The sequence below is a fragment of the Petromyzon marinus genome, chromosome 33 (assembly GCF_048934315.1).
Source record: "Petromyzon marinus isolate PM22_M1 ecotype Great Lakes invasive population chromosome 33, UKy_Petmar_22M1.pri1.0, whole genome shotgun sequence".
Lineage (NCBI taxonomy): Eukaryota > Metazoa > Chordata > Hyperoartia > Petromyzontiformes > Petromyzontidae > Petromyzon > Petromyzon marinus.
The window spans coordinates 3,878,778-3,903,414 of record NC_133699.1 but is presented as its reverse complement, the minus strand read 5'-3'; the positions used below and the strand labels follow the sequence as shown (position 1 = coordinate 3,903,414).

General features: G+C 46.5%; 1 protein-coding gene across 4 annotated transcripts in view; it reads left to right on the top strand.

The window, feature by feature from the left end:
• LOC116948329 (apoptosis-stimulating of p53 protein 1-like) overlaps positions 1 to 19,709 on the top strand; it is a 60,160-nt gene extending 40,451 nt beyond the window's left edge. For all 4 annotated transcript variants that reach the window (XM_032964890.2, XM_032964891.2, XM_032964889.2 and 1 more), the window contains 6 exons: positions 86 to 344; positions 1,464 to 1,601; positions 7,485 to 7,618; positions 8,483 to 8,649; positions 10,399 to 10,598; positions 18,323 to 19,709. In XM_032964890.2, coding sequence (XP_032820781.2) covers positions 86 to 344; positions 1,464 to 1,601; positions 7,485 to 7,618; positions 8,483 to 8,649; positions 10,399 to 10,598; positions 18,323 to 18,364 — 940 coding nt within the window. In that variant the 3' untranslated portion in view covers positions 18,365 to 19,709. The remainder of the gene's footprint in view (positions 1 to 85; positions 345 to 1,463; positions 1,602 to 7,484; positions 7,619 to 8,482; positions 8,650 to 10,398; positions 10,599 to 18,322) is intronic.
• Positions 19,710 to 24,637: the final 4,928 nt, after the last annotated feature.

Genomic DNA, 24,637 nt, shown 5'->3' with positions numbered 1-24,637 from the left:
GATTAATGATACATTTATATATTTTACGCGATCTAACCCAAAAAAAAAACCCCCGTATGAACAGTTATTTCTTCGTTTTTGTCAGTGGTACCAGCGTGGCAGCAACGACGCCATCGTCGACAGATGAGGAGCAGGCTGATGGGACCAGCACCCAAGGAGAAGAGGAGCCAAACAACAACGACTCGGCGGAGGAGGATGTGACAACGCCCAGTGACATTGGCGCGGAAGACTCGATCGAGGACCATCTGACGCTGCCCTCCCACTACTTATTTGAGGATCCGGAGCCGGAGCTCGACCCGGAAGACCTGAAGCCTCCCATCGTCTTCCCACCTACCCTGCCACCTGTAAGCACGGCTGTTCAGGCAGTGATTTTTTTAAATATTTTGTGGCCTGGTTTTCACAGGTATCTTCGACCGAATAGCCAAGATTGGGACGACATTATTAAGATCTCGGGGTCTATGGATGGTTAAGCCTGATTGGAACTTGGATGCGCGACTGGTTGAGAATACCAGGAGTTTTAGGCTTGGGCTTTAAAGTGGCGAGGTGATCATAGTTCAGCAATGGATTCTTGCATCAATTTTTTGGGCAGATTTCAACGCTACCCCCTCATACTCGTGCATATTTTCCGGATTCTCCAATGTCCTCGCACAAGCCAATCATACTCGCGAGTGAAAAGATCATAATGCACAAACCCTCTTGAAAGAGTATTGTGACTTGGTGTAGCTTTCTTGGGTAAATAAACATAATAGTAATTTTTGATTTAAAGCTTTCGTGACTGCAGGGATTCATATTCTTGGTTCTTTCGGTAAAGTCACGTAGAAGAGAAACAATAAAATAATAAAAATATAAAACAATAATAATATAAAACAATAATATTCCCTTCTAAGTGACTTTACCAAAAGAACCAATAATATTTTTATTATTTTATTGTTTCCCTTCTACGTGACTTTACCCAAAGAACCAAGAATATAATAGTAATTATTACTATTATATGCGCATATAAACGTACATGGCGTGGAATGGTGGCACTGTGGTTGTCACACTGCGCTATGAGCCTGGTGGCTTGAGATATGACCATGACTAAAATCAGTGGCGAGTGATATTTGACCTGGTCCAGCACGGTGAAATATCGTCAAACAACCTCCCTTGACTGAAAGGCATGCAGAGACCTTCATCTGTAAGTGGATTGACAAAAGTGCTGTTTGATTAATTATTATTTATATATAAACGTATATATTGTATCGTGAAATCTGATAATAATTTCCACGGCCATAACCAATCGATGAAGGATAACATTGTTACTTTTCACAAGTACGCAACAATATGGGCATTCTTTAAAATAACTTTTTGTGCTTGCTTTGTTGTCCTACCCCCCACCTCCGATTTGGCTACGTACGGTGCAAAAGAAATTCAAAATACGTACATAAATTCGATAAAATCCTCAACTTACGGCGTGTGTGTAGAACAAGCGGACAAACCTGAAGAAGCCGGGCTCGGAGCGCACGGGCACGGGCGATCGTGTCAAGTTCAACCCTCTGGCCCTGCTGCTGGACGCGTCCCTCGAGGGGGAGTTTGACCTGGTGCAGCGCGTCATCTACGAGGTCAGCGCCGCCGCCGCCGCCGCCGACATTGCGTCTGCCGAGTTGCCGATTCGCTTGCCCGCCACGATGTCCGTGTTTTTTTTTATCTTGTCGTCCGTTCTGTCACGCTTCTTCGTGCGGCCAACCCGCAGGGTTGTATATTTTGTCATCACAAAATATTAGCAAAATAAATCAACATTACAAGCTGTAAATGGGCTAAACTGCATGTTCACAGAAGTAGCGAAGTTTTGTTTGTGTATATGTATACCAGGGCACCCCGAATTTATCCCAGTTTTTCAAGATCACATTGCGGATTGTTGGCCCTGTCTGCGCAGAATTTTAGTGTATTTGATCCCCTGCTGATTTTGTACCTTTGCCCACTGACAAAGAAATGATCAGTCTATAATTTTAATGGTAGGTTTATTTGAACAGTGAGAGACAGAATAACAACAAAAAAATCCAGAAAAACACATGTCAAAAATGTTATAAGTTGATTTGCATTTTAATGAGGGAAATAAGTATTTGACCCCCTCTCAATCAGAAAGATTTCTGGCTCCCAGGTGTCTTTTATACAGGTAACGAGCTGAGATTAGGAGCACACTCGTAAAGGGAGTGCTCCTAATCTCAGCTTATTACCTGTATAAAAGACACCTGTCCACAGAAGCACTCAATCAATCAGATTCCAAACTCTCCACCATGGCCAAGACCAAAGAGCTCTCCAAGGATGTCAGGGACAAGATTGTAGACCTACACAAGGCTGGAATGGGCTACAAGACCATTGCCAAGCAGCTTGGTGAGAAGGTGACAACAGTTGGTGCGATTATTCGCAAATGTAAGAAACACAAAATAACTGTCAATCTCCCTCGACCTGGGGCTCCATGCAAGATCTCACCTCGTGGAGTTGCAATGATCATAGGAATGGTGAGGAATCAGCCCAGAACTACACGGGAGGATCTTGTCAATGATATCAAGCCAGCTGGGACCATAGTCACCAAGAAAACAATTGGTAACACACTACGCCGTGAAGGACTGAAATCCTGCAGCGCCCGCAAGGTCCCCCTGCTCAAGAAAGCACATCATACATGCCCGTCTGAAGTTTGTCAATGAACATCTGAATGATTCAGAGGACAACTGGGTGAAAGTGTTGTGGTCAGATGAGACCAAAATGGAGCTCTTTGGCATCAACTCAACTCGCCGTGTTTGGAGGAGGAGGAATGCTGCCTATGACCCCAAGAACACCATCCCCACCGTCAAACATGGAGGTAGAAACATTATGCTTTGCTAAGGGGACAGGACAACTTCACCGCATCAAAGGGACGATGGACGGGGCCATGTACCGTCAAATCTTGGGTGAGAACTTCTTTCCCTCAGTCAGGGCATTGAAAATGGGTTGTGGATGGGTATTCCAGCATGACAATGACCCAAAACACACGGCCAAGGCAACAAAGGAGTGGCTCAAGAAGAAGCACATTAAGGTCCTGGAGTGGCCTAGCCAGTCTCCAGACCTTAATCCCATAGAAAATCTGTGGAGGGAGCTGAAGGTTCGACTTGCCAAACGTCAGCCTCGAAACCTTAATGACTTAGAGAAGATCTGCAAAGAGGAGTGGGACAAAATCCCTCCTGAGATGTGTGCAAATCTAGTGGCCAACTACAAGAAATGTCTGACCTCTGTGATTGCCAACAAGGGTTTTGCCACCAAGTACTAAGTCATGTTTTGCAGAGGGGTCAAATACTTATTTCCCCCATTAAAATGCTAATCAACTTATAACAATTTTGACACGCATTTTTCTGGATTTCTTTGTTGTTATTCTGTCTCTCACTGTTCAAATAAACCTACCATTAAAATTATAGACAGATCATTTCTTTGTCAGTGGGCACACGTACAAAATCAGCAGGGGATCAAATACTTTTTTCCCTCACTGTATGTAAAATTTAATACGTGGAACTGGCCAAGCATTCCAAAGCTGGACCATCCAGAAAATGTTTATCCGGAGATTGTTAGTTTAGGACACCGTGGAATAGAATTTTAATGGTAAGAGAATTCACGATAAGTAAAAAAAAGAAGTTATAATGAAATTAGCGATAGCAATGCATCATGTTTAATGTGGTTGAATTGTGGTTAAAGGCTGAACTGGAACGCTTTCAAGGTAGTAAATTAGGAAAATAAATAACGTCAGTAAATGATACTAGTGCAATTACAGATACAAATACAAATGTCTACAAGAAAATCATCCTATTACAGATAAGGTGTAAAAACAGAGGTAGGTACTGAATAAGGTTAGGGGTTGTGCTATCTCATTTAAACTTCAGATATACATCTAAATTACTTGCCTGAAATGTCACGGGTACATTAGAGGAATTAAAACTGACGAGTGGCCGTGAGTTGATGAATATAATTTTGGGGAACAAAATACCCCGAGATTCAAAGGGCCTTTGGAAAACACCCCTTGAATCCTACAAAATCCGCATCGATGGTACGTTCCTCAGTATTGGAATGCCCAACAATTTAATTAGATATTTTAAAATTACTTTCGCCAAGCTGCACAGTTAAGAGGTGGCAGCATCTCATTTGCCGTGTTTGTCTTGGTGGTACAAGCTTGACACGTAATTTCGCTTGATTTTATTTCACGTTCTTGACCACCGCATGCTGCCGAGATGCAGCGTTTTCATTAAGATCACGGCAAAGTAGGGGGTTGCACTTCACTGCAGATTGGATGGACAGGACGTAATTCAAGTGTTACATGATCGTAACACGGACACCAAATAACTTGTAACTTTAAATTACTTAACCCAGAAGCACATGGCTACATACACTTCAGGTCATTATTTTTTAAAATCACTTTAACTAGGTGCTGACCTGTTTTATAATATAGACTTTGAAGATTATATATTAAAAAAAATTACATTTTGGCCAACCCACACATTTGGTGAAACTGCCTCTGCTACAAAAATAACCCAAAGAACCAAAGAACCAAAGAGTAATTTCTGCAGTCACGAAAGCTCCAAATGAAGTTTAAATGAACAGATTTTGCAATTTTTTAAAGGAGGCCCAATGATAATGTTACTGCACCTAAATGAAGTGTCCATTATGGAAATTTGCCAAGATATCATATGCCAGGATGTCTGTGCTCAGTGTGAAAAAAACACGCCTTTATTGCTGTTCATTTTTGCGACATTAACCATTACAACGATACAAATGCGATTTAAGTTGCGATCGCCCTTGATTGCATATCAAATGCTTCAACCGAATGACCTTGGCTGCAACCCAGTGTATTGCAGCAGCGGTCATCTGCTACATTCGGTTTTGTCAGTAATAACCCATTTCCACCAGCACCTTCTAGCCGATCTAATGCAGGGCGGTCAGTCATGGTACGGGTGGTTTTCCACTGGCTATTTGCTATGCTGAGCTGGAACCAAAACATGATGCAGTGTCCTCACGAGACAACTGAATTTTACTCGAGGCCAAGCAGGGCCAGGGACTGGGGCCAATGACTCCTTCATTGAGTTTTATGTCAGTTCGTACACTGTGAGTACACAGCGTCATTGGCGTCACCTACATGCGTCTCGACTCGATCACTGCATTATTACGTTAGTCGGTACGTACACTGTGAGTACACAGCGTCATTGGCGTCACCTACATGCGTCTCGACTAGGTCACTGCATTATTACGTTAGTCGGTACGTACACTGTGAGTACACAGCGTCATTGGCGTCACCTACATGCGTCTCGACTAGGTCACTGCGTTATTACGTTAGTCTGTACATACACTGTGAGTACACAGCGTCATTGGCGTCACCTACATGCGTCTCGACTAGGTCACTGCGTTATTACGTTAGTCTGTACATACACTGTGAGTACACAGCGTCATTGGCGTCACCTACATGCGTCTCGACTAGGTCACTGCGTTATTACGTTAGTCTGTACATACACTGTGAGTACACAGTGTCATTGGGGTCACCTACATGCGTCTCGACTAGGTCACTGCGTTATTACGTTAGTCGGTACGTACACTGTGAGTACACAGCGTCATTGGCGTCACCTACATGCGTCTCGACTAGGTCACTGCGTTATTACGTTAGTCTGTACATACACTGTGAGTACACAGCGTCATTGGCGTCATCTACATGCGTCTCGACTAGGTCACTGCGTTATTACGTTAGTCTGTACATACACTGTGAGTACACAGCGTCATTGGCGTCATCTACATGCGTCTCGACTAGGTCACTGCGTTATTACGTTAGTCTGTACATACACTGAGTACACAGCGTCATTGGCGTCATCTACATGTGTCTCGATTCGGTCACTGCGTTATTACGTTAGTCGGCACGTACACTGTGAGTACACAGCGTCATTGGCGTCACCTACATGTGTCTCGACTAGGTCACTGCATTATTACGTTAGCCGGTACATACAGTGTGAGTACACAGCGTCATTGGCGTCACCTACATGTGTCTCGACTAGGTCACTGCGTTATTACGTTAGTCTGTACATACACTGTGAGTACACAGCGTCATTGGCGTCATCTACATGCGTCTCGACTAGGTCACTGCGTTATTACGTTAGTCTGTACATACACTGTGAGTACACAGCGTCATTGGCGTCATCTATATGTGTCTCGATTCGGTCACTGCGTTATTACGTTAGTCGGTACGTACACTGTGAGTACACAGCGTCATTGGCGTCACCTACATGTGTCTCGACTAGGTCACTGCATTATTACGTTAGTCGGTACGTACACTGTGAGTACACAGCGTCATTGGCGTCACCTACATGTGTCTCGACTCGGTCACTGCGTTATTACGTTAGCCGGCACGTACACTGTGAGTACACAGCGTCATTGGCGTCATCTACATGTGTCTCGACTAGGTCACTGCATTATTACGTTAGCCGGCACGTACACTGTGAGTACACAGCGTCATTGGGGTCATCTACATGTGTCTCGACTAGGTCACTGCGTTATTACGTTAGTCTGTACATACACTGTGAGTACACAGCGTCATTGGCGTCATCTACATGTGTCTCGACTAGGTCACTGCGTTATTACGTTAGTCGGCACGTACACTGTGAGTACACAGCGTCATTGGCGTCATCTACATGTGTCTCGACTAGGTCACTGCATTATTACGTTAGCCGGCACGTACACTGTGAGTACACAGCGTCATTGGGGTCATCTACATGTGTCTCGACTAGGTCACTGCATTATTACGTTAGCCGGCACGTACACTGTGAGTACACAGCGTCATTGGGGTCATCTACATGTGTCTCGACTAGGTCACTGCGTTATTACGTTAGTCTGTACATACACTGTGAGTACACAGCGTCATTGGCGTCATCTACATGTGTCTCGACTAGGTCACTGCGTTATTACGTTAGTCGGCACGTACACTGTGAGTACACAGCGTCATTGGCGTCATCTACATGTGTCTCGACTAGGTCACTGCATTATTACGTTAGTCGGTACGTACACTGTGAGTACACAGCGTCATTGGCGTCATCTACATGTGTCTCGACTCGGTCACTGCGTTATTACGTTAGTCGGTACATACACTGTGAGTACACAGCGTCATTGGCGTCACCTACATGTGTCTCGACTAGGTCACTGCGTTATTACGTTAGCCGGCACGTACACTGTGAGGACAGCGTCATCGAGTAACCTCCGTAGACATATCGACTCGTTCATTTCCCTTGACGTTAGCGGCAACGGCTCTGCTTCTACGGTGGAAAAAAACATCACCGGCGCTTGCTGAGCCACACTGGGGCTGGCTTCATGCGGCCTCAGAACGCCCCCGGCACGGCCCCGGCACGGCCCCGGCACGGCCCCGGCACGGCCCCGGCACGGCCCCGGCACGGCTCCATTTGTATGGTGGAAAGTTGGTACGAGCGAGAGTGGATTTTTGTCTGCAGGCGGAGGACCCCAGCCGGCCCAACGACGAGGGCATCACGGCGCTGCACAACGCGGTGTGCGCTGGGCACATGAACATCGTTCGCTTCCTCGTGCAGTTCGGCGTCAACGTCAACGCCGGCGACAGTGACGGATGGTGTGTGTCTGTGTGTGTGTGCGCGTGTCCATTTCTCACCCACAAACTACACGAGATGGGGGCGGGCGGGGGGGGGGTGGCTGGTATCGTGGGCGCATGGAGACACGAGATGAGATGACCTTGTCCTCAAACGTGTCAAGTGTCCGGAAACAAACGGCACCTGTAAAGGTGTAGTCGTAAAAGCTGATGTAATTCTTGCATTGAGCAAGGTTGTATGGAGTTTGGGAAATCAAATGATAGGAGGGAATTCCAAAGTCAAGCACTGTTAGGGAAGCAGTGGATAAATAAGTGTCTTGACCCACAGAGTGGGGGCGGGGAGGTTGAGGAGAGTATGGATGAGGTCATGATAGTGGTGGTGACAAGGTAATAGATTACCATTGCGTCATGGTGGCGAGATATTACATACCTCGCCTGGTATACAGGAGGTTGTGGGTTCGACCCCTACCCTGACGCCTCCTGTATATTTGGTCGGGTGGATTTTTCTCCGGGTCCTCCGGTTTTTCTCTGCACAATTAGAAACCGCGTGCGTTTTAGAGTATTTGGCTGCACTACATTTCCACACGATAAGCCCACTCCGTTGAACTCTCATTTTGTGAAAAAGAGCTACACAGCCCGGCGGGCCTTACCTGGTACAATAACAATAGCTTAGTCCAGGGTTCGACACCCAATGTGACAAAAATAGCCATTTTTTTCTTCAATATTTCAAGAGCCGCAATGCACGTGGTGAAATACGAGACAGTGGTCCTTAATAAATAACGTCACGAAGCAGCCCTCGGCGAGCCGCATTGCGGCTCCGGAGGGGCCGCAGGTCGCCGGTCCCTGTTTTAGTCTCACCGTGATCGTCGCGCGGCCGCTTGGTGCCAGGACCCCGCTGCACTGCGCCGCGTCGTGCAACAGCACGCAGCTGTGCCGCTTCCTGGTGGAGACGGGCGCCGCCGTGTTCGCCGCCACGCAGAGCGACATGGAGACGGCGGCCGAGAAGTGCGACGAGATGGAGGAGGGCTACGAGCAGTGCTACCAGTTCCTCTATGGTGGGTGATCCCTGCATGTGCTCGTGATGTTCATTATCGCCGTCGGCCACGATCAGTCCACCGCTGGACGAAGGCCTTCCCACGCCGTTATTGTCCCTTGTGGCCCGGTGCTGCTGCCGCCCACAGCAGCCACGCTCCAGTTTTCTGTATTGCATTCAGCAGTGTGTACGGGGGTCATCGTCACCATCTCTTACGGTCTCGCGTATATGTACGCATGTTGAACTTCTCTCGCAATGTACGTAGCCAACAATTCATCGCGCTCCTTGCACACAAACGGATCTCACTGTTCCATCTCCGCGGTGGACGATCTCTTAGGGCGCGTTCTCTCCTTGGCTTCCATTCCATCATCAGTCTCGTCCATCTGCCACAGGCCAGTCTTGCGTTGTTCCCCGCTCATGCCCATTTCCTTTACTTAATTGTCATAAGGATGCCTCTCTGATTTGTATTGTACCCTGATTTATGCGTTTCTATTTCTGTCTCGGTGTAATTGTGAGCGTACACCTCTCCATATCGTGTCTCAATTACCACAGCACCTCTTCCCTCCCTGGGCTCCCACTACAACGGTGGTGACTATTTTTGTCAAAAGGCACTTGAACACTGGCAAGTGGACAGCGTAACACTTCAGGCCACCGGGGGTTGATATTTGTTAAGTGTGCTTCAGAGAATTGACGTTGTGGAATGAACTATGCCCGCAGATATGAAGTAAAAGCCATTTCCAAACTGTTGCAAAGAGTAAAGCAATATCTGTCAAGGGCAAGTTTGGATGGTCCCATTTTTAAACAACACACTAACCCTGAACCTCACCCCTAGGGATTGTGTTTGCTTGCCAGCAGTCATTGTGCACTTCCAGTGTATAGCTTGTCTCCAATACCATGTAGTGCAGTGTTCAAAAGAGCATAACATGTTTTTTTTCAATAATGTCTAAGCCCATTTGTGAATCACCTGAATAGAGGCCATTCCATGATCATGAGTGTTGCTTCGGCATACTTGACCTTGCGTGGCAGTTCAGGTAAGTTGAAGTGGAGGGACTCCAAGACTGGTTCAGAAGTGATTTGCCACTGATGTTAGCCATTGCCAGGAGTAAAATATAGATCACCAGATTCACAGTTCTGAGTTCATGAAGAAGCAAACATCTAATCGTGTGATCAAGCGACCATGATAACTGAATTTTGATTTAAAGCTTTCGTGACTGCAGGGATTCATGTTCTTGGTTCTTTCGGTAAAGTCACGTAGAAGGGAAACAATAAAATAATAAAAATATATTCGTATTTTTATTTTATTGTTTCCCTTCTACGTGACTTTACCGAAAGAACCAAGAATACTTGATAACTGAGTTACAGATGAGTGACACGTCACTTGGGTAAAACAACAACAGGTCGTGTGTGTGTGTGCGTGCGTGTGTTTACATGGCCATTTGGGAGTGGGACCGGTAATATGTTGGTTAGCGCACCGTGCTACAAAGCCGGCAACCTGAGTTCCAATTCCCAACCATGGCTGACATCAGTGACGGATATCTGAACTATTCGAGGACTTCCCCTAGGTCTACTGGGCCTCAAATGAGTACCTTATGCGGCGTATAATCATCAGCACTGGGGAGACGAAGGCTGCCGGGCATGGTGCGAGCCTCAAGTGCTTGCTGACGGCGCTTGCCCCCAACAATTCGTATGCCTGCATTGGGGACTGATTGTTGTGCTTTGTGTGTGTGTGTGCGCGTGCGTGTGTGCGCGCACTTGGCGCTGTTGCTCGCAGGCGTGCAAGAGAAGATGGGCGTGATGAACAAGGGGGTGGTGTACGCGCTCTGGGACTTGGAGGCGGAGAGCGAGGACGAGCTGACGGTGCGGGAGGGCGATGCCCTGACCGCGCTGCGACGAGGGGACGAAGAGGAGACGGAGTGGTGGTGGGTGCGCCTGGACGATCGGGAGGGATACGTGCCACGCAACCTGCTCGGGGTGAGGAGGAGCGAGAGGGGGATGAGATGCTGGACCACATTCGGGCAGCCGTGGGGGGGGCTAACATGCCACGTGCGTTCACGTGATTGATATATAAAAGGGACGGTCGGCTGTATGTATGTACGTTAAACTTCTTTCGCATCGTACGTAGCCAACGGTGCTAATTGGAGGTGCGGGGAAAAGACAACAAAGTAAACACAAAAAGCAGTTTTAAATAAATGAGTTTTCAAACTAGCACATGAAAACAAAGACCATCACCGCATCGCGTGCTTTCAGATGCGCTTCTGCGGCCCTCTGGAACGCTCTTCCGATATTAGGAAGCCACTGGAGCTACGCTATTTTAAATATAAACACTTTGGCGGTTTTTACGGTCGTGCTGGGCAGCGGCGCTCTGAGTTTGAGGGCTGTACCACGTGCTCTTTCGGCACGATATCCAATGTTTCACTTCGTGTCCTAAAACCTTCTTCGCTCCACGTGCTAGGAACTTTTTCTCGAGAGAACGTGGAGCTAAATGTCAGACATCGTGCCGAACAACACGGGTACAACCCTATTACGCGTCAAAGGGCAATAGTGAGGAATTTTAGAGTACTCCAATTGCGTTTTCAAATTGTCTGTCTCCCACCAATCTCAATACATTTATTGCGTTTTCTCACACTCCTATCTTAGATATGGAGCTGTTGCTTTCACAATATTCAAACAGCTGTTGAGAAGAGGGTCATTAGAAATCAATGGGGTATCTATAAATGCATCACTGTGTGGTGAACAGTAGTTTAGCGGTTAGTGCGCTGTGCTACGAACCCGGCAACCGGAGTTCGATTCCCGCTCACGGCCAACAGTGACAATTATCTGAACTGGTCCTGGGCCTCCCCTAGGTCGACTCGGCCTCAAATGAGTACCTGATGCGGCATATAAACATCGCCACTGGGGTGACAAAGGTGGTTGGGTGTGGTGCTGGCCATCCACCCCCTCGTCTCCCGTGCCGGCCTTCCTCGATGCTCGCTAACAGCCCTTGCCACAACAGTCTGTTAAGGCCATATGGGGATCTTTGTAATATATACACATGGCAATTATTTCTGGATTTTTTGTTTTATTCTAAAGTTGACGAGCCTGCACTTCCTTTGGACATGACCATCTGTCCGTCCCTCCTTGCATGCAGGCAGGTTCACTTCATACGTGGTAGGGATTTGGTTACCAATACAAGTGATCCATCAATTTTTTGGGGGGTCAGTTTAATAACCTAATCTGGAATCCTCAACTGCAGATGGCGGCGGTGGCATGTGTAGCAGCGCGAGTGTAAACTGTGCGTGAAAATGTGTAAAAATGTGATTGAGAATGAGCTGTGTGTGAGCCGTGTATGTGACTGAGCCGTGTGAGAGTGGCCGTGATGAGAGGGACTTCTGCGTTCATGTGTGTGATGATGTGGTGATGTGCACTCTTTGTGTGTGATGGTGTGGTGATGTGCACTCTGTGTGTGTGTGATAAGTGTGGTGCTGTGCACTCGTGTGTGTGTGATGGTGTGATGGTGTACACTCGTGTGTAAGTGTGATGGTGTGGTGATGTGCACTCGTGTGTGCACCTGGTGCGGCCTGGGTGGGGCCTGGTTGGTCGTGCACCTGGCGCAGCCTGAGTGTGGCCTAGCTAGATCGTGCGCCTGGCGCAGCCTGAGTGAGGCCTAGCTAATAGTGCACCTGGAGCAGCATGAGTGAGGCCTAGTTAATAGTGCACGTGGCACAGCCTGAGTGAGGCCTAGTAAATCATGCACAAGGCGCAGCCTGAGTGAGGCTTAGTTGGTCATACACGTGGCACGGCCTGAGTGAGGCCTGGTTGTGCATATGACACTGCCTGGGTGAGGCCTGGCGGATTGTGCACCTGGCGCAGCCTGAGAGAGGCCTAGTTAATCATGCACAAGGCGCAGCCTGAGTGAGGCTTGGTTGACAGTGCACCTGGCGCAGCCTGAGTGAGACCTAGTAAATCGTGCACCTGGCGCAGCCTGAGTGAGGCCTGGTTGATCGCGCCCATGGCGCAGCCTGAGTGAGGCCTAGTTAATAGTGCGACGGACCACAAGCTGTGTTCCAGCTAAGGCAACATTGCCGTGGACCCCAACCTGTGTTCCTGCCAAGGCAACATTGCCACGGACTCCAAGCTGTGTTCCTGCCAATGGCAACATTGCCACGGACTCCAAGCTGTGTTCCTGCCAAGGCAACATTGCCACGGACCCCAAGCTGTGTTCCTGCCAAGGCAACATTGCCACGGACCCCAAGCTGTGTTCCTGCCAAGGCAACATTGCCACGGACCCCAGGCTGTGTTCCTGCCAGGGCAGCATTGCCACGGACCCCAAGCTGTGTAAATGCCAAGGCAACATTGCTACTGGCCCCAAGCTGTGTTCCTGCCAAGGCAACATTGCCACGGACCCCAAGCTGTGTTCCTGCCAAGGCAACATTGCCACGGACCCCAAGCTGTGTTCCTGCCAAGGCAACATTGCCACGGACCCCAAGCTGTGTTCCTGCCAAGGCAACATTGTGACGGACCCCAAGCTATGTTCCTGGAAAACTTCACGGAGATCGTCAAGACGGCCAAGGGTCGTGAATGAAGAGTCCCCTGTGTGGGCTTCAGTGGGGTCGTCTGGTCGGGCAGCAGAGACACGAGAGGCCAAGAAACGACATTCCAGTCGTGGGCTGAGCTCAAGGAGGGCTAGCTCGAGCACCATCCTGCGGCGGGGAAAGGAGGCGGTGCAAGCAGTTCAGCCGAGCCCACAACAGCCAAGAATCTGCTGTCCCTGTCTGGGGGGGGGGCGCTGTTCAACCCTAGCACATGGGCGAGAAGCCGTGCATGTGTGACGAGTGCGGCAAGACATTTTCTCGCGCTCGGCCTACAAGTATATATATTTTTTCTTTTCCGCTTGTGTGTAAATCTGTGTTTACCCCGGATATTTTAGAGATGGCAATTCTCCTGCTGTGTATCCTACTGCTGTCCCTCCCGGCCATATCGAGTGCCACACTCAACTCTACAAACAGCTACCCTCGTTACTTTGCGTCCATACTTGTTGCTCGATTTGCCACTATACCTGCTAATGAATCAGCTCATATACACTTCTACACTCCATCATTGTATAATTTTAAACCCTATCTTTGTCCCATTACTTCACCAGTACTCCTTCCAAACTTCATTCTGCTCTTAAAAATAACACCATCTGCGAGCTACTGCTATTCGTCCAAGGTTCACCGCTCTTCATCCTTTCACAGAAAATACTTGTGCAAACTATTAATTCTACTTTTCTTATTTCTGGGTGGTAGTGAGCTTCATCCTGGCCCAAATGAAAATAACTCATATAATTCTGTAGATTTTTCTGGCAGGAAAGGTGTTGGTGTTCAACATGTCAATATCAGAGGGCTTGTGATTAAGTCAACTAAAACTGGAAGTGGCAAATCTTGTCCCGGACATTTTTTGCCTAACAGAAACATTTCTCACTCCTGCCGTCAATGACTTGCAGATTGCGATTGACAACTACAACCTTTTTTGGCTTGACCGAGGATCTAAAGGAGGTGGAATTGCCATCTATGTCCGTAATACTATTGCATGTTCACTAGCTCACTCCTTGTTTTTAAAAATGTTGCTTTGAAGGTCTGGCTCTCAGAATAACTCTCCCAAATAATCAACAGATATTGGTAGTGTGCTGCTATCGACCGCCTAATGGGAAAGATGTTGAAGCTGCATCTGCACTGAGAGAGCTTTTTGGGGGCCTCCCTAAAGGTGAAATAGTTTTAGTGGGTGATCTAAATTGGAATTGGCTAAACCCGCCGGCCGTGGCCACAAATTTTGCAGATTAATTTAATCTGTTTCCATTATTAAATGTCCCCACAAGACCCAACCTAAAAAATCCGGGACAGTCATCTCTGCCTGACGTCCTATTGACAAATGCCCCTCACAATTTCACACTGACTGGTGTTCTGGGTAATAACCTTAGTGATCACTCCTTCATTTTTGGGGTGAGATCATCAACCAGACCCAAAGCCCCCCATAAATTGGTTGAGAAGCACTCTATGAGACACTTCAGCACTCAGGCATTTACTAATGATGTGGTTCACTCAGATATTGACAAGGTCTGTGATATCCCCAACCTGACTACGGCTTGGGAGACCTTCAGGTACACGTTTCTCCAAATTCTTAACAAACATGCTCCGTTGGTTAGATTTAAAACTAAAGGCAACCGCCGACCATGGTTTGATCCTTTGATTACAAGCTCATGAAAACTAGGGACAAGGCTTGGGCATGTGCTCAGAAAAGTAATTTGGTCAATGACTGGCTAGAATACAGGATTTTAAGGAATAGATGCGTACAAAAAATACGGCGTGCAAAAAATGCCTACTTTTCCTCCACTCTCCTGGAATCACATGGAAATGCCAGGATTTTCTGGAAAACAATCAAATGTATCGAAAAGGCATCCAAAACAGACAATCTGCCCGTTGAGCTTAACCGAAATGGGGAATATTTTTCAGATCCCAAAAAAGTAGTTTACAATTTTTGCCTTCATTTTTCTGAAGCTGGTAATCTTTTTGATAATGTATTGGTAGTCACCCCTGCTCATGCAAATTCCTACACCCCTATCCAAACATTAAACGAATTTAGATTCCAACCAATCCACGAAAGTAATGTTCTGAAACAACTGTCCTACCTCAAAGGGTCCTCCTCTACTGGAGCAGATAGTAGTCCCGTCTTTGCTCTACTAACTGTTGGTAACCTAATATACAAACCTATTGCCCATATTTTCAACCTGTCCATCAAGGAAGCATCAGTTCCTCTAGAAGGGAAACATTCCTATGTCCATTCACTTCATAAAGGGGGCCCTAAAGATGATCCAAATAACTACTGACCTATCTCAATTTTGTCCCCGTTGATAAAAAATTTTGAAAAATTATTGACCTACCAAATTATCAGTTTCCTGTCCACCAACAATCTACTACATCTAAAACAATCTGGGTTCTGAAAAAATACAGTACCACATCTGCTGCATTAGACTCTCTGAATCACATTTACAGTAGCCTTGATAATAAGTAGTACTGTGACTCTCTTTTTCTAGACCTGTCCAAAGCTTTTGATACAGTAGACCACAACACCCTGCTTAGTAAACTAAGTTGCCTCGGTTTTTCCGAAAACGCAGTAAAATGGTTACAAAATTACCTCTTTTCTCGCACCCAAACTGTATTCACAGATGGTTGGAGGTCAAACAGTGATAACAAAAGGGGTTCCACAGGGTTCCATCCTCGGCCCCCTTTTGTTCTCTCTTTATGTCATTGACTTGGGCACTGACCTGGATCATTCCAGGGTAAATATTTTTGCAGATGACACGATACTGATTACTGCTGGCCGTTCTCTGAATGACGTGATTGCTAAGCTACAGGGTGATTTCAACAAACTACAACATCAGCTAGTTGCTCTTAAACTAGTCCTGAATACCTCCAAAACCAAGGTGCTATGCTTCTCACCAAGACTAAAGCAGAAAGTTATTTTTCCCCAATTACATTTCTTAAATAATTATCAAATAGAGCAAGTCAAGATCTATAAGTATCTTGGGGTCATCCTGGATTCAAAACTTAATTTTGAAGATCACATTGATTATATTGGTAAAAAGACAAAAATAAAAATTGGTTTTCTTTATCGACACAAGCACTGCTTCCCCCCAATATTCCGTTTGGAATTGATAAAAGCTACCATACTGCCTCTACTTGACTCCTGTTACATCGTGTATAAATCAGCCCCAAGTACTGTACTGAAGAAGCTTGATTCCATCTATCACTCGGCCTTAAGATTTACATTGAACTGCCCATATAGGACTCACCACTGTGATCTATACATTGGGTCAAACTTAACATCTCTTAATGTTCGACGGCTTGTGCACCAGATCTTATTTATTCACGATGTACTTACACAAAAATCCGCAGACTACCTGCTGGATCTCCTCTCTGTTTCCCAGATAAAATATGACCTCAGGTCTTAGCTCATTTACCAGCTTCACATTCCTATTGCCGTATAAAAACTGGAGGAAGGGCCTTTGCTATTGATGCCCCCAGGGTCTGGAATGCTATTGCCAATAAACTGCAACTTGAATTGCTACCAATGAGATCTTCTCTCAAAACTGCTCTAGAGGAGTTGCACACCCCTAGCTTCTATTGCTATTCACTGACGCAGCAAAGTATTATCTGTATTTTGATTTAGCGTGCTGATCTTAAAGGTGCATTGAAAATTTTTATACTCCGACTGATGCTTCTGTTGTGGAGTAACTCATGCAGCCAGCTATGGCTCTAGGATTTGGTGTTACATGTTATTTATGTAGTTTATTGTAAAAATCCGGTCACAGTCCCTATGATGACTATTACGTTGCATTTATGGCTTTATTTTTTTGGTGATTTCGAAAAGTTTTTTGGTTTGGACATGTTTGTTTTGTTGTAGTACGGAGTTAGACTGATGGACTTAATCTAAGTTTTCTTGTGGTTTTTGTTGTTGTTTGACTTGTATCCCACTGGGATTTTTGCACACAGCGTTTGTGTACGGTGCTTTTTTCAGGAATATTTTGCTGTTTTTTTTCATGGATTTTCTGTTTGCACAGTCACATAGTCACTTTAAGATATTTTTCTTGTTCGTGTTTTTGTTTTTTTTGTTGTGGTTGCACCCGATTCAAGAGCCGAATGGCTCACAGGGCTATACCAAAATAAAGAAACTGAAACTGAGGCAACCAACCAGCCAGCAAAACTTTTAAAAATAACAGCTTGAAAGTACCTGTCAATAAACGACCTTCCTCCCCATTCCTGGGTGTCCCCCTCCCTCCCACGCGTAACAACGCGCACCCCTCCCCGCCTAGACCCCCCCCCCCGCATCCTTCCCTCTCGCGCCCCCACACGTGTGCAGGTCACCTGCGTAGCGAGCAAGCCAGCAACACTTTTTTTGTGAAATATAAATTTGCGTGATATTACATTTGCACTATCACTGTTATGCCGCTAGATGCAGGCAGTTCATTTTGAACTCTGGCAGAACGTGTTGAAGATGACGGCAGAACTTCGCCTGAGGTCCCTTGATTTGTGAGGTCCCTTGATTTGCTTATTTTTACACTGCACGGGGGATGGTGCACCTTCTCGCAAATGCAGTGTGTTGAGATGTGCGTTGAGTGGTGGTTAAATACACATTTCATTTGGCACAGTAAAGTGTAAAAGCAATTGAATTGGTTTTATTTGCCGCGGTCGTTTTGAATGGTGCCGAGACTGTCAACTTGCTAAACAATTAAGAACCTTCATTCATTATGGTTGGAACGTGGGATCTCTGTGGTGATGGTTTATTGCCAACGCGGCATTAGCCCCCCTAAGCTTAGATAATACATTTTGAGTTTGTTGCATTGCACATGATTGGATATAATACTTTGTATTAAAACCTGTCACTTTGCACACACAAGCAAAATTGCATATAAACATGCACTTTCAAGCATTGCATAATGTAAACAATTTCATACTATAGGTCACCACGTTACATGATTTATAGCCAAAGAACTAAAGGTATTATGAATAGGTTTATCTTTTTTTTTAAACATTTTTCGTGGGAGTAGTTTGCTATTGTTTGTATTTTCACGTCATTTTGGGTTGGTCGTAGATCACGTGCATTTGTATTTGGATGTGTGGGCACCTGTACTCGTCCATTCACGGGAGACTGTTTAACAATGTTGTGCGTCTCCCCGACAGCTCTACCCGCGGATCAAACCACGGCAGCGGAGTCTGGCCTGAAGAACGCAGGGACTACTGTAGCCTCATCCTGAAACGTGGCTACTCGTCCTTAATGAAGCGTCCTGGAGGAAGCTCTCTGCCTACTTGGGAGCGGGAACCAAATGAAGCGAAATTATGCCCCATATGAAAGCCGGAGACCGGTCTGGCCTTTGTGATATTTTCATGACAACAGAAATGATCTATCATTCAGTAGCCTTTGTGATGTTGGCAGTAATACCGTGTTTTATTTATGTGAATTGCATTTGTGTTAATGTACGTGCTCCAATGCTTGATGTGTGCACGCGTGGCACTTGGCTGGTGGCCAAACTGTGCCATGAATGCCGGACGACTCTTCGTTCCAGTTTTGACCGGGTCACAATCATTTCCTGCGTGTGGATGCACTAAGCCAAGTGGACATTTTGGCAAACGAATGTGTGGTTTTTACAATACCCGTTGTACGACGTGTGACTGTCGCAGGAGTGATGATTCCCCTTGACAATCTTTAATTTAAACGTTAACCACAAAAAACGCAGACAAATCTGTGTTAGGCCCCACCTCTTAAATAAGTTAGCCCATTGAGCATTGGTTTTACAAAGAGCTTATTAGTTTTCATCACACGATATGAACTGCCTATCAAGCCAACAATTTTGGAATAACGATTTATAAATATGCTTAAATTTAGTACAATTTCAAGTTAAGTTTATAATACCCCTTTGCCGGTTTTTGTGTACTCATTAAATATGCTCACGAACGTTTTTGCCTGTACTAATTTTTTAATAACTGCTGTTTTCACTTTAATTTAGCAAAACATATATATGTACTTTAAGGTGGTGCAGGAGAGGTTACAAGCTACTTTAGCATACGGTCAACAAATATAACCATGTCCTTTTAAAAAAAAAAAGTACTTGCCACTCTAAAACGGAGACCGTTATGTTTCTTCTACACTTTACCTGCCGGGACTGGAAAGTGTGCATTTGGTTTTTAGCACACGTGTAATTATAAACGGAATGATTACTGTTGTTTTAAGAGTGCAGTGAAAAATGTACATGCACATTAAATGTCTGTAAACAGCTGTCGTTTAATACTGCGCATGAACTGTAATACAGTATTAAGTGTACTCTTTCCATTGTTACTTTACGAATGTATGGTATTTGTTATTGGTCTGTCATGTTTTAACATGTGGTGAGGGGGGGGGGTTGCTCTACAGCTTTAGTGGTAATGCGTTTGTAAAATTGTTGTCATTTGGAAGGGATAAACCAAATGAAAAAAACATCTCGCTTTGGTTTCAACTGCCCCCTATCGTTTGTACGTTATTGCCGTCGCAAAGTAGTCGCTTCAAAAGTTACAATAAACAATTTCTACGCCATGTGCAGAGACGCGTGTTGCCAATGTCACAATGACGCTACAACTCTGACGCGTCACGTTCGTGGATCGCACTGCCATCCTTAACCATGATGACTCCACATGCTTAGATTATGAAGGCAGTGAGTGGTATTAACCACGATCATGGTATTAACCATGATATTGAGCATGATCACTACTGCTTAGATGATGAAGTCAGTGAGTTGTATTAACCACGATCATGGTATTAACCATGATTGCTCCAATGCTTAGATGAAGACTGGTATTGATGACATCTGGCGGGTTATTACGGTATTCGTCATTAGCACTGCCTTCAGCAGCCACGATCCACACTGCTGGATGAAGACCTTCCCGTGCCACCATCATTCATCACGGGCCCACGTGGCAACGTTCCACCTCCCGCTGATGGGTTGATTAATCGCTGCATCCCAAGGTGGACGTTCTCTCTGCGTGTCTTCTCTCCTTTGGGAGCCACTTGCGAGTGCCGACCACACCGCAACTTTTTACAAGAGGAGAGTAGGCGCCAGTAATAGGCTGACGTTTTTGGGCAATGGTCCGTCAGAGCAGAATGGCGATTACTCAAGTCACGGCCCAAAAACATCCCAGTGTGTATTGCTTCCTGCGTGTAAGGCAGTGCTACGTGGTTGAGACTAACGACAGATTGGCAGCCAAAGGAGAGAACACCGTGGAGATGGGAGTGATGATAATTGTTTGGATTATGTGCAGGAGCTAGATGATGACAATGACTTCATCGTTATGTTGATGAAAGTAGCGCTGTTGAGGATTTTGTTGGTGATTTTCGCGTGTGATTGTTGTACTACCGCCAACGCAGTCCCTACAGCTTTTGAATCGTTAGCTCCGGTCAATCCACTGTTGGATGAAGCCTTACACAAGCCATTGCCATTTCTCGTGCCATCAAATTAACTTTATTTCGTAATAGGGTTCTGTAAGTTCTTCATGACTTGGTAAATGGAGTGCACGAAATAGAGGAGATTAGTTAATTAACACGTGCACGTGTTTTTTATTGCTATTGCCCATTACAATTTTAGTTTTCTTGTAACTGCAGAAGGGTAGTCTCGATCCCTTAGGCTCGTTCCTCATCATTCACCATCTCGCGCCTGCTTTAAACGCATCCAAATGGCCTCCGCAGAGCGACAAAAGCGCGCATCGTTCGAAAAAAAAGAATCCTTTTAAATGCTTGTCTCACCCCGTTAGCCGCCGGCAGCTAACGATCCCACCCACCTCTTTGTTTTAATGATGCAGAGCAGATTGCGCGTGCGTTCACTCGCCAGCGCAGAAGTCTCCCGAGATTGACAGCTTCTTTTAGGGAGCGTATTTAAACTCGCGTCATGAATCATTGAACAAAACACCGATGAGCGGGGCGCGCTGCCCGTTCCGCCAAGTAGTTGATATGTACCAAGACCGCTCCGTCACCAGCCACCCTCTTCTCGTTTGTGCCGGGGTGATGTACGCCTTGCAATTATCGGTCATGTCACCGCCGGAAGGCGAGCGTCGCCGGTTTTTGACGGCAGACGACACGGAACAGATATATTAGAATTCATTTACTGGAGAGCCACACTTGAGCCGTAAGACTTTTTTTTGCGAGGGTCCTGCAGGGGTTTTTGTTAAAAAAAATTTGAAGATGTTTTTTGTTTGTTTTCCCCCTTTCCAGAGTTTTTCGTCCGCGCGGGAGAAACACCACGCCTTTTTCGCGAGGGGACAACGCTCTATCCCCGTACGGATGGACACGCGGCGATTTAGTCTACCTGCTGTACAGCCGCCTCCTGGCGAGCCGGGGTTATTGCACCACGACGCCCACGGGAGGGGAGTTTAGCAACATTTGTGTGATCCACCAAACCTTGCTGCCTCCACAGTGCTGGATCACAGGACACGTGCGTAGCCAACACCGCCCGTTGTGATGGGGGAATTGTGAATTGTTGTTTGATGCCGAGGGTGAGTGCAGACCTCCGTACAAAGGCTGCGGAGTTCACGCAACGTGTGTATTTGGGTGGCACGGCGAAAACATTCGCTCGTTATTTTCAAGGTCGCGCATCCGGGGCTCCGTTTGCCTGCCTCGTCAACTGAAGCCACTGCGAGTGTAACGAACACCCCTCGATATTGACTGCGTTATTCAACGGAGTCGAGAAATGCACCTTTGCAGGGACGACAGGGAGAGTCCCCGGCGACCTGTAAACGTGAACGGATGAGAACGCGCTGCTGTTGACTTTTACACCCCGAAGTGACACATCGAGAGGAGGGCGTGATACTCAGGACGCTCACAGCTCACCTCTTCCACATGCGCACGTGTTCAAGAGTTAGTTGGCCACTCCGTTGAGCTGTCGTTGGTGGGCAGGTCGCTTCTGAAAAAAAAGCTATACAGCTCAATGTGGTGTGCATAATTTGGTAAAATAAAAATACAATATATTTAAACATATATGTTCAGTACGTCCATGTATCGTGTGTGTCTGTGTTTATTATAAGTATGTCCCTGTGTGAGGTATATGTGTTTGTGTCTGTAGTATTTGATGTCCGTGTGTTCTTGATATGCGTGTAATATTTGTTTATGAATCGTATATCTCTCTTTGTATGTTATGTAATGTGTGTACGTGTGTGCTGAAGACTGTATAGTCATACGTCCATGCGTATGTTTTAGTATGTCTGCGTGAGCATGCAGTGGAGTATGTAAGTGTCTCTGTGTGTAGTAAACGTATCCGTATGTGTTTGGGACACGTACGTGTGTATGGATGTGGTGCATTTCCCCTGCGTCCATGTGTTTGATGAGTATACGAGGCTTTGTCTTCGGTATAATGCTTGCGCGGGTGTGTTTATTGTTTCGTGTGCCTGCACGTAATGCGTGTTTCTACTTGGCTTGCGTACATACGAGTCACAGAACAAACCCGGACATATTCCTCAGTCGGCCTACGGCCATGAGAATTGTGTAGATGCGCCCGGTACGACGTCTCGCCATCAAGCAATGTCCAACCACCTGGCACGGTGAAGTCCACTGGAGGCTTTGGGGGACGCCGACCCCCCATCAAGAAGCTGTAGGATGATAAAACAGGTCCCTGCAGGGTGGGCTGGTAGGAGAACATTGGAATTTTTCACTTCGTTAAGTATTGAAAGGGGACGGACGGACGGACACATGAATCTATTGCAGGCTGGTACACTCAGTTTACAACTTCGTTCCTACCAGTATTATTTTTCTAATGGAAATCCTGTCCTATGATTTGTTTTCGTGTTTAAAGCAATATTTATAATGATAATTTCAACGTGAATTTCGTAACGAAGATAACATTTTAAGTTGCTCGTATTAGAAACCGCTGCTGCGAACGCCACGGTCTGATTTGTGCTGCCTCGGGGCGGCTGTGGGAGGCGTCCTCCGAGTGAGAGATTTCCCTTCGCTCATTGCGATCAGCTTCTAAGCGTTTTAGCCACGCCGTTTGAGACCCAAATTCAGGGCGGTGGTAGACTACCACCCGAAAACAGATAGCCAATTTCCCGGACGGGTGGCAACCCGCCAGTGTTCGCCAAACAGCACTTGCCCCAACGACGGCGCGTAAGGCTATACGGGGCACCTTTGTCTTTCTCCCCCTCGCTTCTTGCCGCATTGCAACACGAAACGCGTGCGGTAGGTGTCGCATGACGGACTGACTGCGATCTCTCCCTCCTTTGCTCTCATTCCTACCGGCGTTTGCAGACAGGGAGAGCGGCAACGGCGTCCTCTCCGTGTGAGAGTGGAGCATTAGGCCACCGTTACGACACCACCTCTCGCCTGTCTGTCTGTCGTCTTGTCTGCCTGTCTCCTCTCTTTTGTCTGTCCGCCTGCCCGCCTGCCTGTCTGTCTGTCCTCTCTGTCCCGGGCGTGCACAACCACAAGCAGAGGCCATGGACATGGAGCGTAAGTCTCGTGAGAGTACATCGGCTTACCCCACCTCACTCACCGGCCGACAGACACCGCCTGCTCTTTACCGGCGCTGCAAGGCTGTTGGGGGGGTTAGTCTAGAGGAATGCCCCATGCATTGGCTTGGCAATGTCGCGTCGTGTTTGTTTTGTGTTATTTGTGTTCTCATCATCATCGTCGTCATCATTATTTTTTTTCATTCGTGAGCATCGCAATGCTGCATCTCGTTCGCTCGCAAGCAAGATACAAATCGTCCACACGATAGCAGGGCGTTGTCCGATTGTGGTTGGATTTTTATTCGAATTCCTTGGACTTTCACACCCCCCCCCTCCCCATCCAACGTCCTTCGCTCTCTCGCTCCTGCAGGGGGATGAATGTGATTATCTTCGCTCGAATTCATCTGGAACCTGTAATTGTCGTGCAAATGGAAACGGCGATTTTTTTTTTAGACGAAAGATGAAGATTTAGCAAATTTGTTAAAACACGTACTGTATACAAATTTGTTAAAACACGTACTGTATACAAATTTGTTAAAACACGTACTGTATACAATCGCTGTAATGACCCCGCATTTTGTTGCATTGGTCTCAGTTGCACGCAATTGCGCAGTGCAGGGCAGGGATTTAAGTGATTGCTGTGCACAAGGAAAACACATGTATAGCTCTTTTTGTCAATCCACTGCTGGATGAGAGCTGCGCTGGCTCTTGAAGAGGCGTTATTTAGCCATACTTCACCACGATGGTCAGTGCGGGTTGCCGAAGGCCGGTAGCATAGATATGGGAGCATCTTAGTACCATGAATTCGTTTTGTTGCACTGCCCACCACCACCACAATGTTGCCCCGTGGTGTGGCTGCTATATATGTCCACGTGATAAGCCACTTCGTTGAGTTGTCATTTGTGGCCAGGTCGCTTCTAAAAAAGAAGCCCATAGCTCAGTCGTCTTTATCTGGTAAAGCCCACTGAGCTATATTTTATCGTAATTTCCTTACCTTTCTTTCCTATACTTTGCACTCCTATCGTATTTGTGTAT